This window comes from Nelusetta ayraudi, unplaced genomic scaffold, assembly GCF_046127955.1.
Source record: "Nelusetta ayraudi isolate G7.1 ecotype Tasmania unplaced genomic scaffold, CSIRO-AGI_Nayr_v1 ptg000027l, whole genome shotgun sequence".
NCBI lineage: Eukaryota > Metazoa > Chordata > Actinopteri > Tetraodontiformes > Monacanthidae > Nelusetta > Nelusetta ayraudi.
The window spans coordinates 4,270,894-4,289,727 of NW_027466077.1; the positions used below are offsets into that span (position 1 = coordinate 4,270,894).

Below are 18,834 nucleotides of genomic sequence, written 5' to 3' on the forward strand. Positions count from 1 at the left end.
GAGATCTCTCCATTTTCAGAGTACACACACACACACACACACACACACACACACACACACACACACACACACTTATGCATGCACAAAGTCCCTTTCAGAAAACTATTTTAGTTGTTCGCCTCACCGTCAGGTTTGATTTCTGTGGAGCATTTTTCTCTGAAATCAATGTTTTCACACAAACACAAAACCTTTCTTTTCAAAATACCTTGAACCAAAACCTTTTTTTGAAAGTTTTTCTCACATACTGTCAGACTTGTGTGTCATACTCATTTCCTCGATCTTTCTTCTTTTTTTTGTTGCCTTGTTTGATAAATAATTCAGAAACGCTTTGTTGTTGTGACAAAAACAACTCTCCCTCAGAGGGAGGAACCAACACACGCGGCATCACAAAGGGTTGAATTCCAAAATTTTACGATTTTGGCACACAATTTCTGAAAAGTGGAGCAGAAGTTAAAAAAAAAAGAGAAATTGACTTTTCTTATTTCAAGGGAGTTCACTGACAGGAGAGTGGGGAATTATTACTGTTGGAAAACATTGGTAAAGTGAAGTTTTCACCATACGGTGCCCTGCATTCGTATCAGTCTTATATCTAAAGCGAGACATTCCACAGGATCTCATTTCCTCAAGGTCAAAGGGCAGGGATGCCACCCTCCCAGCCCTCCTTCCTCATTGCACTCAGCTTCAGACGGGAACCTAATGCCTGGCGCTCGCGCTCACTCTCCTTCTGATCTTTCATACCGAGGAGACGCGAGATGCGGCTCTCCCGCCGCCTAGATTGCCGTATTGACACCGAGTCGGAATTTCCATTTTTTGTCAATTCCTTTTCCAGTGCGCACGCTCCCTCCCGAGTCGTGTCACGTTGCAATGATTTCCTGATTAACCCCATTAGCTCTGGTGTTCACCCACGCGGCGATGCAGGCGGAGGGAAGCATGTGGGATGCGTTTAGATCTGTGATGGAGAGCCGCACCGGCTGAGCCATGTGTTTGCCTGGGCCCCCGGTTGCAAGACAGAAGGACATTTTAAAACATTCAAAACTGTTTTGGTAATGGTTTCAAGTTTTTAATAATGATGTATTGATTCACAAGAGGATGGGGATGGGGAGTGTTTTTTTGAACCGTGCTAACAGACACATCAATGCTAGAATTGATCGCTACCAACGTTAGTGGTATTAGGAAGTTTATTATTATTATTAGGACCTAATGGTTTTTCCAGGGACACTCTTAAGTATTTCCCAGAATGCCTTGCAAAATCTTTCAGAATGACTCTGATGCTGGTGCTTGCCGGTGAACTGTCAGAAATGCCTCTGAAGTACAAAACTGTCACTGTGGACAATCCTGAGCCCTGCGTGTTCTCTGTTCCAGGTGGCGCTGATGACAACCTGATCGAAGGAGGTGAAATGAAATTTGTCTGCAAACCGGGAGCGAGGAACATCACCGTTATCTTCCAGCCTCTCCTCAGGTAGAGTGATGCCTCTAAGCATGCAGACAATTAAAAAAAAAAGGGAATGAATGAAATTGTTCTGGTCACGGTTTTGCGAAGGTGCGATGAATTCTGATGGATTGTCACGTAAATGATGTTGCAACGACAGATCAATGATGGCAATTGCACAAACTGAGACTAATGTATTTTGGTGCATTACATACATTATATTGCAACAGAGGCAGAGCCAATGCAATAGATAGACTGCCTGTATTCAACTGATGTTTACAATGCAAACATTACATATGTTTGAATGTGTTAGAGAGGAATGGCCGTGCCATTAAAGCCAGCCGAGATATGACTCAATACCCACAAAACTACTAAACTAATTATAGGACATGTCCTCTTAGTGGCCGTCTATCGATTTTAGCCTGATGTTCAGAAAAAATATCATGAATCCAGCATGATTTGATATACTATACTTTAAGTTCCAAATGCCTCATTGATAGCATCCAAGATTTGCAGGCAACCGCCACCATCACTTTTATTTCCCATTAGATTGGAGTATTTTTTGAAGGGTTGTCTTTGCCGTAATGCACTGCGCGTCTGGTAGTTTTTCCGTACAGCAATATGGTCCCCGGCGAGCGGTGTAAATCTAATAGTGGAACAGTTTAATTGAATTGGCCGCCATGCAGTGAGACATTACCTTCCAGAAGCCATTAAACTGTGATGTTTCCGACTTCCACACCAGCGCGCTCGGCGCACACCAGCAAATTTTGAAATCATTTGGGGTCTATTTTTAATGCGGGGAGACAGGGTTAATGCGCCTTTTTAGCAAACACTCCATTTATCCCTCGGATTCGCGCAAATCTGGCAGGTTAACAGATGTGCGGACTGCAAAAGCATCTTCAGCCAGTGGAAGGCTTCAAACAGGCCATCTGGGCACTCGCTTTGTGATGAAGGAGATGACATACTTTTGCTTTTCAGCTATTTCAAAGTCCCTCTAATCTTCCGGAGAGTGGATATTGGGAGAACTTTAATAAAAAAAAAAATCAATGCAAGAAAATCTGGAAACATGTTTTTTCTTCTAAATTTGAACAAATGTGTTCCTGAGTGTTAGATTTTTTCCCCCAATCTGTTTTTGAATGAATTTATTTTCATCCAAAGAAAATTACTTTATTAGGTCGGACTATTTACACCTTGAAACATGAGTGTTGTGCCAGGCTCTCTCTCTCTGCAGGTGTCTGCCAGTGTTCTTGAAGCACACACCTCAACTTATCATTTCCCCCTCTTGCGCCCATGCATGCACATTTAACCCAGTGCTCTCCGCGGCTCCGGCCAAGATTTTGCCTCAACAAATGACCACAAAAAAAACGGTGACCAGCTCCCCGCTAAACCTTCCCGTGTTGTCTTTAATGGTTCATATCAATCACGACAAACTGCCTTGAACGCAGTGTACCCCTTCCTTCACCACACACACACACACACACACACACACACACACACACACACACACACACACACACACTCCTTCGACATGCGGTGCCAATGGAGCGCCGTCTCCTGCAGATGGTTTTCTAATGGCAAAGCTCGAGCACGCTGCTGATGGATCGCCGCGCCTCCTGCAGCCTGCCATGCAACTTATGGTGCCTTTAATGACAAAAGCACTCGGGGTTTGGCGGGGGGGTGGAGTGCAGCGCGTGGGTGTACGAGACAGCAGGGCCTTAATGGTTTATTGTGGTGGGGTTTTTTTCTCTTTGCACTCCTAATTTATTTATTGTGTTTTCCATTTAAATCTTTTGTTTTCTGGCAGACTTACCACCACAGTCTCTCAAAATAAACATCAGAAAAATAACGAACCCCAAACAAAATTGCACATCTTTAATTGCTGATTCACGGAGGAGTGATTTTACATCCCAACTGGTCCTGGAACCCTTTTATAAAACTATTTTGGAATGATCTGGAGGGAGAGACAGAGATGTGGCTTTCCGGCAGTAAATACTTTCAGCCTCTGGCTATTCATCAGGAAGTGAGTAGACCATGATGAGAATGGAACTAATGAGGTGGAGTTGACTCCAGTAATGTACCATTACTGCTAATATGGTCCTCTCGCGTCTATATTGTCTCAGGTTATGACCGTTTCTAAACCAATTGTATTGTAAAAGCCATAGTCCCATGTATTAAATTTCTTCCTCTTCTTATTGGATGGTTCCTCTTCTTCAGTTTGCCAGCACAAAGAGTTGCATGCAGAATATATTCTGACCATCCATCTCGATGCTCTTTGCCCCTCCAAGGCTTGACCTTATTTGTTTATCCGAAGAGGTAAAAATAATAAGGCTCTGCCCTCAGTGGTGCTGCAGTCCGAGCACATATGTTACCGAGGTGAGAATGCAAGTCTTATAAGATGCACATACAATATGGGGTGGCCACGGGCGAGTGTTCGTGCATATAACAGCCAATTTGGGTTGACTTCTGGGGTCTCCTGCTGGCATTTGTGTGGTATTTACACCCCTTGCTGTAGATGAGGTTGGCATTTTGAAAAGCCTTAATCTGTCTCTTGTCTGGTAGCTCATCCAGAGTTTCTCTGTGGCCCCGTGTGAGCATGCTAGCATGTAGAATTTTTTCACCAAATAGTCTTTCAATGTGGTAGGAAAGTAGGACAGAATAGGACAAGGTCCCAAGTAAAATGTGCCAGTTAAGACTGTTGCACAAACTACAAGATATCTTGCACTTTGCTCCGTAGCAAAAGCCTGGCTTCTCCTCATCATGTTGTTCAAAACCACCTGGTCAAATGTCACATTCCTTCACCTGGATTTGTCACAGGTGTGGTTGTGTTGGTCACTCTAGTGTGGAGTTTGCCTGAGGTTTGACTACCACAATCTGCCGGTAGTCTATGGTAACCCTGGCTTTGTGCAAAGCCTGATCATAACAGAAAGTTCCAAAAAGAAACCATTGCAGCTTTTTGCCAGGTATTTAAAGCAGCAACCGATTTGGAACTCACCTTTAGCGACTTATTAATAGTTCCCCGGCTTGATGCGCAGATGGCTCGACTAGCACAAGGTGAAGTGGAAGTCGACGCCGCTGTGTCTGTCGTTGAGCCAGAGAGTACAAAGACGAGAGGAAAAAGAGCCGGAAGGCCGAAGATTGACAGACAGCGCTCAGGGAGGCAGGTAGGGAAGGACAGCGGGCGAGCAATGAAAGGGAAGAGAGGCAAGCGGTGAGTCGCATGACGGGAAGGAGGACGGAGGGGCTGCGCATCTCCCCGCTGTGGCTTGCGGCGCAGAGCGACGCTCTCCATGATTCGGCAAACATTTTTTTCCTCCTGTATTTTGCTTCTTTTGCGCACAAGCGCAAGAGTTCAAGGTGAGAATGAGCATCTTTCAAAGAAGTTTTCTAAGGATACCACTCGGCTGCCTAAAAATGGTGAGGTTCATTTTACTAGTAGTCTGAAATCCAATATTCCTGAAAAGCAAAATGATGAGAAACCCTGAAGAGGATTGGAATAATGCTGATCCCCACGAAATGAGCTGCAGTCATTAATTTATCCCAAATCATCTCAATTGAATTTAAATCTAAGACATAAAATATCTAAAACCGTTGAATGAGAGAATGTGTCCAAACACAGACCAGAGTGGTCCTGTTCAACGTCGTTAAAATTCAGTTGCAAATTAAAAAAAAAAAAAAAAAGCAAACATTTTTAACCTGGTTTCTTCAGTCATAAGCTTTTAAAGAGGGAAGTAGTTATGAAAACCACATGCATGCAACTATATTGAACAATAACAAAGACTAAGAAGTCTGTTGCAGTTTATTGGCTGTGACTTTGGACAGAACGGCTAATTTAATTGCCGGAATTAACAGCGGCGCCACCGTCATAATTACTTAAATACGCCCTGAATTCTCCTCAACAACAACATCTGCAGTCCGCCCCAAAGAGTAGCACAAAAGCTATTAAAATGCTGCACAGACGTCTCCGCGACTTAAGTCGCACTCGCATATACATGCACGTACTGCTTTGCTCTGCCAGCGCTCGCTCGCCTCTCTAATCTTTCCCGACTCGTGCTGAAGGATTTTACTCAGCAAATAGCCTCTCTTCCTCTTTCCCCTCTTGCAGGCCGCCTCCAACCCGTGCCCATTTAAAAAAAAAATAAAATAAAAAAAATGGGAAGGGGGTGGACGGGAAATCAGGTGGAGAGAGGATTTTACACTAGAAAGGTCATGGAGAGACAGGGAGACGGAGATAAAGAAAGTCGAAGAAAGGAAGCCGACAACAGACAGAGGCGAGAGCAGATGGGTAGGAATAAAAGAAAAACACAAAGGAGATGATAAAAAGAAACAAACAGGCAGGTGGGATGAGAACAGAGCCAGATAAGTTCCCTAGAAGAAGAAGAGGAAGAAAGGGAACGGGTGGCGGAATGGAGCGGCTCTCAGATTTAATGTAAGCTGGGCGGCGTGTTAGCTTTGCTTTGAATTGAAATTGTTTTTGTGCTCAAGCGCGGGCTTCATACATGTATAATAAGATTGTACTGTACATGAGAAGAAAATGGAAGAGGAGGGTGGCGACAAACGCAGGCTGGGTGTCAACACAACTTATTCTAATTCTCGTTTTCTGCCCCACCACATATTCATTGAAAAAAGAAAATACTATAGTAACTATTGGAATACTACAGCCAAATATTTTTTAATCTACAAATGCCAAAAATAATACTTTTTTGTGTGTACTAAAGCAGCGGAACGGTACCGGTCCGTGGGTCAGGTGGTATCGGGCCACGATGTCGCATGTCAAGGCGCTCATGTCGATCACTTGATACGTTACCAACCAACCAAGCTAGCGAGCAACATGAGTGAAAACAAACGTCTTCGGATAGATGAAAGGGCCCAGTGAGGAGACAGAAGAGCCCGCGACTTCCTAGAAAAAGAAAGCAACATTTAACAGACAATCCTACTCCAGATACGGATTTTATCTCGACAGAAGATTCCCACGCAACAAGCCCACTCTACTCTACTCTCTTATGAGGCCTTCAAAACTGCTTTGCCACTCAGAGACCAAGCACCCTGCATGAAAGGACCAGCAGCCTTTAGTTGCAAACAAGTACATAGTAGGTTCAGGTTTATTATAATATTTAGAGAATACCGCCGTTTTCATGCCGGTCCCTGAAAATATTGTCTCACATTAAACCGGTTGGGGCCCACTGCTAGAGTATTGATCCTGAATTTGATGCCAGTAACTTTGCGGATGTGTAATATTGCTCAATTTCCCTAAAAACCTCTTGTGAGCTGTGGGTATCATGCTTAGGTATGGAAACCCCAAATAAGTGGGGATATAGGTGGAGGTGGAGGGTTATTGAGGAGGGCAGTGGAAGAGGCTGCGGGAGAAAAGAGGGAGCTCTGCCGCACAATGCCGTTTTGCTATGAATCTGCCAGGTGCCCCGACCGGTCAGGAGCCGCAGAGCTGCAGCGTCTTTATGCTTTTATGTCACTGATGCCTCCCAAGGGGACGGCACATGTGCGCGCAGGCACACACACGCAAGCGCCTGTAAATAACGCCGACTGTTTTTATCGCTCTCTCAAAGTGCAACTTCAGCGAGGTGCAGAGTCTGCATCACACACACACACACACACACACACACACACACACGCACACGCACAGTAGCAGGGAACGCACACGGGTCCACTGGACATATCACACACACATATATGCACACACACACACACACACAGCAGATATTGTGCCGGAGATTAGGTCCATCATTGCGGGGGTCTTTTCTCCGGCTATAGAAGGTGGATAAACTCTTTGATTGTGTTTATCCATCCCATAATGGAATCAGGATCGGTTCCCCGGGCAACCTGTCCGGCAGACTCCTGCGAGGCAGGCAGCCGCCGTTCCGGGAGCTTTAGGGGGTCTAGTTTGTCTGAATGCTCAGCAGTGGACTTCTTATGAAATCAGCTTTGGCAGTCCCCTTGTTTTCTTTCCTTCTTTTTCTTCCGCTCTCTCTGCCTTTTTCCGTCGTCGCGGGGAAGAACCCGACCGAGCATGCTGGGAATTGTTCCCCACTTCCCTCCCACTCGCTCCTTCCTTCCCTCCCCGGTCTAGAAGCGGCGGTGGTGAACACAAAGACAAACATTGATATGCACGGCGGAGAAACAAGGTCCGCAGTGGCGCCTTTGAAGGTTTTCCAGATGACCAGGTCACAATCACACAGATGTTCACACAGTCGCTCCGTCTCCCCCGTCTCCCCCGTCCCCAATGTCCCCACCGAGGGACCCGATTGTCTCCGATTGGCCGCTTTTTCTTTTTTTCCAAAGAGATTAGACCCTATTCCTCGGGAGATTTGTAGGTTTGTGCCTGCATGTGTCACAGTGTATTGTGTTACCAACAATAATTTAATGAAATCTCCATTTTTGGGGAGGGCGGGCAGGGATGCGGCGCTATTAAATTAAGCCGAACATGATTCCCGAGACCTGTTGCTGTGGAAGGACAGAAGCGGGAAGGCGCCGAACGTGCTCCAAATGCTTATTGCCTAGAATGCCAGGAGGAAGAAGCCGCTGCCAAGACTTAAAAGTCGGTGCGCCGCAACGAGAAGATGTTTGGGTTTGTTTTTTTTTGTTGGTTTTTCGCCCGCTCACTCCCTCGCTCCCGTGTTTGTGTCCTTCTTTTCAGAAGTTGCTGCATATTTTCCGCCCAGAAATCAAATCCGTCCACACTCAAGCAACAAAAACACCTGCAAACTTTTACCACCTTGAAAAGCCCCAAGTCCTATAAAAAAAAAATTTACACTCCCATTTATACGGCACTGTTTCCTGGGTTTCTTATCGTTCGCTGTCCCTGCTGAAAGTAAAAACCAAGGTGAGGACGGAGTGCCGGAGGAGGCTGATTTACAGACCCCCCCCCCCTGTTTACTTTCTTCTGAAGTCCGTCTTCCCTCCCTCTCCATCCCTCCATCCCTTGGTAACGCGAGCTGCCACTCTCTGTTACTGTCACATGAGCGAGCGGTGGCCCCCAACATCACAAGCCGCAAGTCTTTGATTGGTCCAGGGCCTTTCCAGGTCGGCGAGCCGGCTGCCTGATAATAACCTTGTTTGATTGCTGGAGCAGAGATGTAATTGATTGATCTGCTCGCCCTGTCTGGGGCTGCGGCTTGTGAAGTAGCCTTTATCCCTGTGTGTGTGTATGTGCTTGTGTGTGTGTGTGTGGGTGGGTGCCTATTGTTAAAGATAAGCATACACTACATGTACACATGCACAAATAAAACCCCGGGTGAACCACACGCAAACATGTGCACCGAATGCCCGTACATACCGAGATGTTTTTGCAGCTCGTGATTATTCGCCGTTCGGTGTTGTAGGTGAGCAGACGACACGTACGAGACAAAACTCAAAAGATTTTGTTTCTCCCTCCCACTCTCACGCTCTCCCCAAACAAACCCCTGCGACAAATCGACAAGCCATTATAAACCTAATTAAAATTCTCCATCTCCCTCTGAAAGGAATGTTTTTGGACCCCCTAATTGTCGGTTGCTTAAGTTAGACCTTCTCGCCGCATTGTTAATTATTCTCAAAGACGGACGCACCGGGCTCAGTGTGGCATCTAATCCACCAGTGGTGAAAACAGACCCCCTGTGTGTCCACGAGACAGCGTCTCTCGCTAATAGGTGTTGGAGGATATTTGTCGCAAGTCAAAATTTTGGGGGATAATAAAGAGGAGGATTTGTTTTGTGTTTGCTGGATTATTATGCCACTTGATGACTTTGTTTTGTTGGCATCCACACTTGACTGTAAATTGAGGGCAAAAAAAAAGGAATTTGAGTAAAAAATTACCTTTTTTTCCTGTGTTCAAACTTTGCACAGCAGATTTCACCTCTTGACATGGTGCAAGCCCATCTCGTGAACATCCAATGGAAAGTTGTATTACATTTTAAAGCCAATTGCCTCTCTTTTAGCAGAGATCAAAGCAGGGAGTTACCGCTGCTTGTCGGACTCAACTTCCGACATTAGTCTGCAGCGCCGGTCATTGTCTGATGCATCCAACACGCAGATGTAGCACAGGGAGACACATGGAAAAAGCTGTCTTTTAGTCTCAGCACCAGATTGGGCGTGAGCACAACTTTGACTCACCTGGCTTCACCCAGACTTCGGTCCGCGGTGGCTAACCACTGGGAGGGCTGTGAAGCTGCTGGAAGTGGTAGCAGCCCGGCTAAAGTATCCATCTGTGCATTTTCTTTCCGCTCTTTTTCAGCTTCTCCTGAGGGACCCAGAGGTCCTCTAAGGCCAATCGGGATATTTAATCTCCGGCGATTCCAGGGCCCGCTTACTCGGGCTCAAACTAGCGGTGACTAATCTGATTGGTGCTCTTGGACGTACTAGAAGGATCTTCCACTCACTTCTAAATTTACCTGCCTTTTTCAAACACGTGCTACAGCCTCTTTATCAGATGGAAACAGGGGAGAAACGCAAAGGTTTTAGGAAATGTTCCATCTCCATGTCCTAAAGTTCTACTCAGTTTAATAGCTATTTCTTTGTAGCAAAGGTCGCCTTATATTTCAAAGGGAAAACAACAGCTTCCGTTGTGCCTGCTTTGAATGGACATTCGCTTATTCAGAGAGACGGATGTCTCTCACCTTTTGTCCTTCCCTCCCCCCAGCCGCCAATGTTTTGATCCCTGACCAATCAGGCTGGACTGCCCATCGAGTGTGCAACCTGTTGGAAATGGACAAAGCGGCAGCCTCTGATTGAGTATGTTGACCAGGCCTCCTCTTTTCTCCTTTCCTCCCCCACGCTCTACTTCACAGGAGGCTTGCTTTCAGGACAGGTATGATTTTTAAATACAAGCCAGGCAGCCGTTCACCCCCCATCCCTACAGAAAGACTGCCAGCCTTTCCTCTCAGGAGGGAAAATCAATAGAAATATGAAAGCAGCTTCTTTTAAGTTACCCAAACAACAGATGGATACTTTGCCTCTATTGTTTTTTTTAAGAAGAAAGTCAACCATGGGAGGCCTCAATTTATTATTATCATTATTACTATATTATATTTGCAGCGACACGGCAAGCTCAACACCAACACGTTCTGCGAGCGCTGCCTTCTGGAAAAACCGTCCGGTGGAATTCTTCGTAATTGAAACTGTGAGTTCACACTCTCGACAGCGACAACTGGGACAGGAAATGTCGACCGCAGGACGGAGATAGACAGAGTCGGTGAATGGAACGAGGCATGAGAGCGGGAATAAATGCGCACACCAAAAAAAAGAAAAAGAAAAAAGAAAATCCATTATGTTTGATGTTACTGTCTCACACTGGCAGGGAATGCTTGTGGAAGAAGGGAACCCTGTGAAAATGACATTAGGGCCAGCTTGTAATGTGATTTCTGCTATGTGTGAATATGAGATTTCTAATGGATTTAAGCACATTAGAGCAGTCTTTATCTGTAGTATTTATTCCCCCCTGGTTTCAAATGCAATTTGCTAAGTACGACGTTTCACTCAGCTCCAGCTCACTGGCTGACTGGCTGGAAGGGATGTGGGGGAGGATTATATTATTTCTTCCCCCGTTTTGGTTGCAGGAGAGTGCCACATAAAGATATCATGATAAATATTCCAGTCACGGGGTTTGTGACAAATTGTTATATTACAAGAGAGAGTAGTGCAGAGGTTTGTCAAAAGTGTTTTCTTCCAGTGTGTGTGTTCTCACATTGGCACAAAGTTATGGCTATGAGTATGCCTTCTCATGGCTTTGTTAGTCTGTGGATAAAATCGTTTTTCTTTCTTTTGTCACCTTAAAAGCTTTCAGCAAATGTGGCCCCCGGAGCTCCTTTAAAGTTCCCACATTCTGCAAAATTTTGCTTTATCTGTGTTTTCTGACAATAGTTTGTGTCACAGAGGACACTTATACCTCTCACAGGTCAGTGTCAATACATCTAGCCAGGTGTTAGTTCCACCCTTAACCTGTTTTTCCCATCCAAGCTTGTGGGAGGTCCAATATAGCGTCAATTAACAAGAATTGAATTAACAAGAAAGCTGAAATCCATTGTGTTTGCGGGAGACTGAAACAACTATATTAACAACAAATATTGGCTGGAAATCTCTTTTCAAGACCGTGTCGTCACACAATCTCCATGTAGATTTTTAGGCTGTCAAGAAGAACCTCAAGGTAGCCACGATGGTTTGCCTCTTTCAGCGTCCTCAGAATGAGGATGCCAGCCAGGAGTTTTCTCTGCGTCCCATCACTCGACTGCAGTTCAGTTCAGTTAATAAACCCACCGTGTAGGGGAGGCTGAGGCTTAAAAGAAGCACTTGGTTGCGACAGCCACTTTCCCCGCCGATTAAAGTTCAAAAGTTCTCCCCCGAAAGAATAACGTCTTTCTCACAAAGTTGATTTCTGCCATAACTTGCGATTTCTCTTCCTTGAAAAGACCAGCTTGATGCGACACTCCGGCGTCCTGACAGAAGTGCCATTATCATAGCACTTCACCACCACGGTGGAGACAAAGGCGCGCGTTCGCCTCAAATTTTCCCGACACCCTAATATCTGCCTCTGACTGATTGAGGTCACAGCAATCCCTGATTAGCATTTTCCGTGTTCCTGCCAGCATTTCCGTAAATTGTCCCAAATCAGCCAGCGCGGCGCACTCCGAGCTCTCCGCAGGCTTAATGAGCCAGATTAAGACGGAAGTCGTTTAACCCCTGCCTGTGACGCGTGCTCGTGCGCGCACGCACACACATTCCTGATAGGCATGTGTACCCATCACAGCCAAACAAGCAGCCGCTGCGCGTGCACGCGCACACCGCAGCTCAGCCTCCGCCCTGTATTCCAGCAGATAGGAGATGGAGCGAGGCCATTATGCAAATGTCAGGTGTCAAGTGTAAATGAGATTGGAGGGATGGGAAACAGAAGTATTGAATATCACACGGCTCCCCCAGCAACCCGCACCAAAGTAATGAGAGCATTCCGGGACGTCGGCTGGCAGGAGCCTTCGTTACATTGGGAGACGGTGGAGCGGAAAGCGCTGAATAAAAATTGTTAGGAATGAGTCGTTGAGTCGGGCTGGACCAGGGTAAACACTGCAACTGCCTCGGGCCGGGAGTTTTCCTACTTTGAAAATGAGTAAATTTTGTTTTGTTCACATTTTTGATTCCCCCCCCCCAGCCCCCTGTTGTCATGGATGCTCAGTGTTGGATAAATAAGTGGAGCAGCAGGAAGAAATAGTGGAGTTTTTAGTTTTAATGTGTCCTGGTCTTCAGGGTCAGACTGATGATGTGTCGCTCAGTGTTTCTTGCAAAGCAAGACGTCACTGGTGCAGTAGAAGACTGCGAGAAGCATGTTTGAATCATAACTAGTCTTTATTATCTCAGTTAAATATGTAATAATTATATATATACATATATATGTGTGTCAAAAAGCTGTTGCTGCAGAACTTTGCTTCTGCCATTGTAAAGTTCCACATTCCTCTGTTTGCCTCCCTCTGCCTCAACTTTTCCATGTTTCTCCGCCGCTGTCGTCCTCGTTGCCGCATTACCACCTATTTCTTCCTCTTTTCTATCTTTAACGTCTGTTGTGGCTGTAGGCTGCGCGCCGATTATGACGACTCCTCTCGTCTAATCCTCTTTTCTTGTCTGTCCATCTCTCCTTGTCCCTCCGACTCTCCTCTTTATTCCGTTGTCCCGCTCGCTCCCTGCGGTCTATTTACCGCCGTCCTCCAAAGATGAAATATTCCCGTAATCACGGAGGCCTTTTGACTACCCGCAATTAGTTTTCATAATAGACGCGACTCTGGGATGAATAATTGCATAAATGTCCCCAAAATGGAAGTGCTGTGCCAAAAACAAGGATCACTTAGTCCTGACAAAACCTTCTATGTGTACTTTTGGGCTGAAGAAGATGATTGTTCATGCCGGGGGAAAAAAGAAAAAAGTTTTCCACCTCTCTTTCCCTCTTCTCTACTAATAAAACTGATTAGAATAATTTCTTTAATGCTAGAAAATTTTTGTCCATATCATGTTTGCCCATGTTTTTCACTCACACTCTGGTAATTTTGTGCCTTATTTTCGGGATAATTATCTAATGTGAACTGAAAAGGATAATGGGAAATGAGAAATGGGTCCATGCAGGATTTTTTTTCTTTTTTTTTTTTTTCTCCTCTCTGGAAACAAATTTTATCGGCAGATTCTGTGTCCGCTCCCGTATGGCCACTTATGTGAAAACACGCTAAGCCTCTCGGACGCCCATCACTTTTTTTTTTTTTAAGTGAAAACAACAAAACTTAAAGGTCAGATCTCCGCCGCCAAGGTCGCTTCTCTCCCCCGAGACGCCTCGTCTCGAGTGGACCGACCGACACGGAGACATGACACGGCGACAAAGCGGCGGCGGGCGCTTTTTGAAAGGACCAATGAATAATTTAACCCTTCAACATCATATTTTCTCCCCTGGCAGTAATGTATACAGAAGCGACCTACGCGCTCTTAAGTGACGCGCTCGTCCGTCCTTTCATTTCTCTGAGTTTTTTTCTTTTATTTTGGGGAGTGGTGTGTGGGGGTGTCGTCGTGGAGAAGACACTCGTCGCCGACTTGCTCGGAATTGCATTTCGCCGACTGCCCTCCGATATGAGACCTGTCACCCCGGCCTCCCCCAGGCCGGCCGGACTGTGATTGAGCCACTCCTGCGAGGTTGTCACTTTTGGTGGTACGGGGGCTTTTGTGTTTCTATCTCCTCGTGCACGACGGGTAATGGGGCCAATTCCCATGCCAGATGCAGCCAGATCTTCCCGCCGCGTTCCCTCGCTCTTTTCTCAATTCCGCCGTTGTCACCCCTGCCTCCCCCTATCCCCCCACTAAGATGTCTTTCTTCGGCCCGCCCTTTCATCCTTTGCTCGCGCCTCGCCACCTCCCGTGCCCGCTGCCGTCGCCTTTTCCCCTCCCATGTCACCGCCGTCATAGCTCGGGGAACCTTTCAGCCCCCCGTCACGGACCTCTCCCGCCACTATTTCTCTTTATGACACATTCTCCTCTTAAATTCAATCAGCCTTTAATGGAGCCCCCAGCGCCATTTCAATTTACTACCTGGACGCAGCAGGATGGAAAGTCCCACTCTAACATAAAGGTCTGAGTCGAATGGAGGTGTGTGTGTGTGAGAGAGAGAGGGGGAGCGGAGGAAGAAGGCGAGGACGGCGGACAGGTTTGGTAAGCAGAGGAGGACTTGTATTGGAACGCCGCTACGGAGAGATAACAGAAATGGAGTGGTAAAAATAGAGAGGGGCTGGGGAATTGGACGGGGAAGATGAGGGAAGAGTGCAGAGCGTTAGAGGGGATGAACGATCGGGGACGGCGCCGTAGGGGCCAGGGGAGTGGGAAAACGACGGAAAGAACGGAAATGTGGAGGTACAGTAAAGAAAAAGGACAGTATATATATTTTTTTAAATCAAAGGTTAGCATGACGTGTGGCTGTGACAACATTTGGTTGTCTGTAAAGTGTGTTAGTGTGAATAAAACACACAGTAAAACACACGCCAAGCTGAACCGGAGTGTGAGAGTGTGAGATTTTATTGCTGATGGTGTGAAATACTTTTTTTCATGTAACTCGTCTGTATGGAGCGCCGCACTTTAATGAGAGTCACCTACAACACACCCCCAAATCCTCAAAAACTTTTTTGAGGATGACTTGCGTTTTGATTTCCCCTCCGCGTCCCACCCCACCCCACCCCTCGCCAAAAAAATAAAATGACTCCTCGTCTCTGAGCGCAGGTTCAGTGCGAACTAGAATGGCTGGTAGTTTGGTATCTATTTCCACATCTCTAATTCAGTACTTCCAAATGTATAATGCCTTCCTACTTTCAAACTGTCAACATTGGTACACAGTGCCCACTCACTTGGTCTTGTACAACATTTACCTGTTGAATGATATGTTTTGTTTTTGTTTTTTTTTATTTAATTAAAACGTGTGACTGCATGACTTTAGGGCTTGCACTTGTCACCTCTTACTGACTAAAGTAAGTCACTTTAATCCAGTTACGCATACAGAAGATTTCTTTTGACCTAAAACCTGTTTTGTTTTGTTTTTATTTTACAGAAACGATCTTCAATCATCATCAATTAGAAACAAACTGTTGAGATTCTTCGTGTCTAATTGGCCACAATCATGTTTTTTATTTCCATTTATTTTTTTTGCACCACTTAATTATTTCAGGTCCTAATTTCTCCTGACAAATCCTCTTAAGTTAGACTTTTTCTTTTGATGCACCTTGCAGTCAATTAGATTCTATTTGAATTCGACACCAGGTGTTATGTAGGGCCTTTCATCTGACCAGCCTTCCTCTAAAAATCTTGTTTTGATGAAGCAGCCCTCTTCCCTTTGTATCTGTAGATGCACTCATGGGAGGCCACTTAACCGTCGCTTTATTAATTAGACTTGATTTTTCAGGCGGGGGAAGAAACGCCTCAACTCTCAAGAACTAAGCAGGAGTACAATCAGAGCAGATATTAGTCTGCACCTGCCTTTTTGACCAGCTATTATCCCGTCTGGCCTCTGTAATTGTGGCGTTGTTATCAATAAAATCAGTGTTTAGCAGGGGCTGCAGACACTCACCCCGACCCTGACACAAAGCACCGGGCGCCACCGGCGAACAGTGCCATCACCTGCCCTCCGTCTGCAGCCACTGGCATTATACGTGCACAAAAGGAGTAATTTAGGCCTCCGCTTAGCATCCTGTTGTGACATTGAAGCATCTTGGCCTCTCTGTGCTCCTAATGGCTCGGTGCAGTTCGCAGGATGAACCTCCCTCAGCACAGCTCCATTCACGGTAGCTGTGCTCAGCCACAATAGAAAGAGAATCCAAGAATCCCGACAACAAGCCAGTCTAATTGGACAAGCAATTAAACTCATTTTAAGACTGACGACTTGCATTAAATTGATACTGACGACAAAAATTATCTTTCCTGGAAGCTCTTATTGGGAAAGATGTTGTTCTAGTGTTGATTTGCCATCCTACAGGTGCCATTGTTTGGATTATAATACTTATATTGGACCTTTAAAGTGTTGCTACAGAATAAAAAAAAAACACCACCAAAAACAGTTTGTCTTGCAAAATGAGTGGCTGTCAGGCTGTCAGACTTGTGGATTGATTTTATCACTTGTTTGCACCATTGTTCCCAAAACCCTTGAACTTTTAGAAAGTCAAAACTATTGTGGGATTTTTCATAAGCTGTTTATAATGAGCAGAACGATCCAAAAATTCAGCTTCAACATTAAGACAAATTGCAACTTAATACCAGCAGGCAGGGTATAATAATGGTCTCCCCTTGGTGTTGCAGCTCCTGCTCTCAGTAATAAATCACTTGCATTCATCTGCACACTTATGATTAAGGTCTAAATCTTTTATATTTTTTGTAATGCACAATTTTGACAAGTCCGCTGACGCCCCATTAAACTGCATATTTTCATCTTAGGCAGAAGAGTTTTAGACACCGACAGCGTGAAGAGCTGTTGTGAATAGGAATGGACTAAGTTCGGACGGGTTTGGTACCCCTGCTGCTTAGATATCCTTGCCTTAGGCATCGTGCCGGGCAAGGTGTGTGCCTCTGAAGCCTGTGGAGACGCGTCTAGCATTGTGTTGCCATGAGGTGAGAAATAAACTAGCTCGAGCTAAAAACTTACTGAAATTTTATTCCCTTCTCAAATTGATCAGATCGAAGTTGCTCACTTGCAAGCAGCAATCTCAGCCAAACAAAACTAAACTAATTACAAATCTTCAAGGTCATCCCACCATGTGGTGGCCATGTACTCCGTTTCAATAGCATATAAGCTAAATTGTGAAAGCTGGCATGAAGACAGCTCCTTCTATAAGGCTACATGGTGTTAATGTCATAGTTTTGAGGATGTGGGCATGTTAGGCTTCAGAGATATTCAAACTGGTAATGAGGAAAACTGCACACGTCGTCCCTTTAATGTGTATTTGGTGCGTCGAACAGTACATCCATCATTCATCTTTGCTCTCCGCAAACTGCATTAATCCACGATTCTGAGGACTACTGAGGGAGGGTCTTTGAAAGGGAATTTGAAAAAAAAATACATACTTTTTTTTTTTTTTTTTACAAAGGTGCAAAATGCTGTGAGAACATAGAGGACTAGGCAAACGGTGGCCATGGCATCCCAGTAATTTGTCTTTGAGGCTCAGCGGTGTTGGCGTTGGCAGCGTCAGCTAAACAAGGCCATCTCATTTCCTGTTGTCTGCAGGAAGCAGCTGTCTGCTACCGCTGCTGCTCCTACTCGCAGCCCCCCCGGTCATCAATCTCCTCTATTTTAATTGGTCTGCACCACACTGCGACGAGCCGACACACATGCACATGAGCTGACAGAAATAGGTGCTGGCGCAAATGCGCATTGCGAGCAGCGTGTGTGCGCGCGCGGCTGCAGCTCCTGGTGCGCGCACAGACTGAACATCTGTAGCGAAAAATGCTAATACGCACCTGCTTTTCCTCTTAGTCTTGCACAGATAACCACTGATGATGAACATCTCAAGCATTTTTCCTACTTTAGCCGCCCGTGTGTGGCGTTTTTGCCGACAATACCTCTAATATCCTAGGAGTGTAGATGTGCACATTTTGGAGAAATTATCTTCATCAGCATCAGGATTTTTGCCTGTGCTTTGATGCAACAGCGAATCAATTAAAATAGCTCCCCACTGTGCAGTGTCCACAGCAGCAGTAGCCAATCAAGAGTAATTGGACAAACTTTTAACCCTAAATTAAGAAGTGTAGTCAGATAGAATGCATTACATATATTTATATATAGAGACAACATGTCATTTAAACTAGTGTACAAGTTTCTCAATAAAGTAGAAGGTAGATTGAGTGGAAATGCTGATATCATAACTTCAGATCGTCTTGTGTCTACTGAGTTAAGTTCTCCTAGACAAGAATCCTTTCAGGAGCCACAAGTCGTGTCGTGCTTGCTGCAGTTAAAGGTTCGGCTCACGGATCAACTTCTGTGGAGTTAATAGTCGATGGATTATCTCCTGGTCAAGCTAGTGTGTTGTGCACGGTGCTTGATTCAGAGTCAGCGCTGCAGCAGGTTGGGAGCTCCTGTTGTCCCATTAGCCTCAGTCTCCCAAGGAAAGGCCCTGATTATGAATCCCATTTAAAGCTGCTGCTGTAAGCATGTGGACACACACGCACACGCATATGTGCATCATTTACATAATGTGTTTTTGCACCTCACACTTCTTTTTTCTCTCTTTTGTTCTCTTAAACAAACATGCGCGCGCACACATGCAAGACCCACACACACACACACACACACACACACACACACACACACACACACACACACACACAGAGGCAAGCACGCCGCAAAGCCTCCAGCGCCTGTGACGCAGCCAGCGGAGGGCAAGGGCAGGGTAGGAACAGCAGGGAGTCTGGCACAGTGGTGGGCG

General features: G+C 45.6%; 1 protein-coding gene across 1 annotated transcript in view; it reads left to right on the plus strand.

The window, feature by feature from the left end:
• Nucleotides 1-18,834, plus strand: part of exoc4 (exocyst complex component 4) — a 92,232-nt gene that overhangs the window by 30,180 nt on the left and 43,218 nt on the right. The window contains exon 11 of the mRNA XM_076030196.1: nt 1,363-1,459. Coding sequence (XP_075886311.1) covers nt 1,363-1,459 — 97 coding nt within the window. The remainder of the gene's footprint in view (nt 1-1,362; nt 1,460-18,834) is intronic.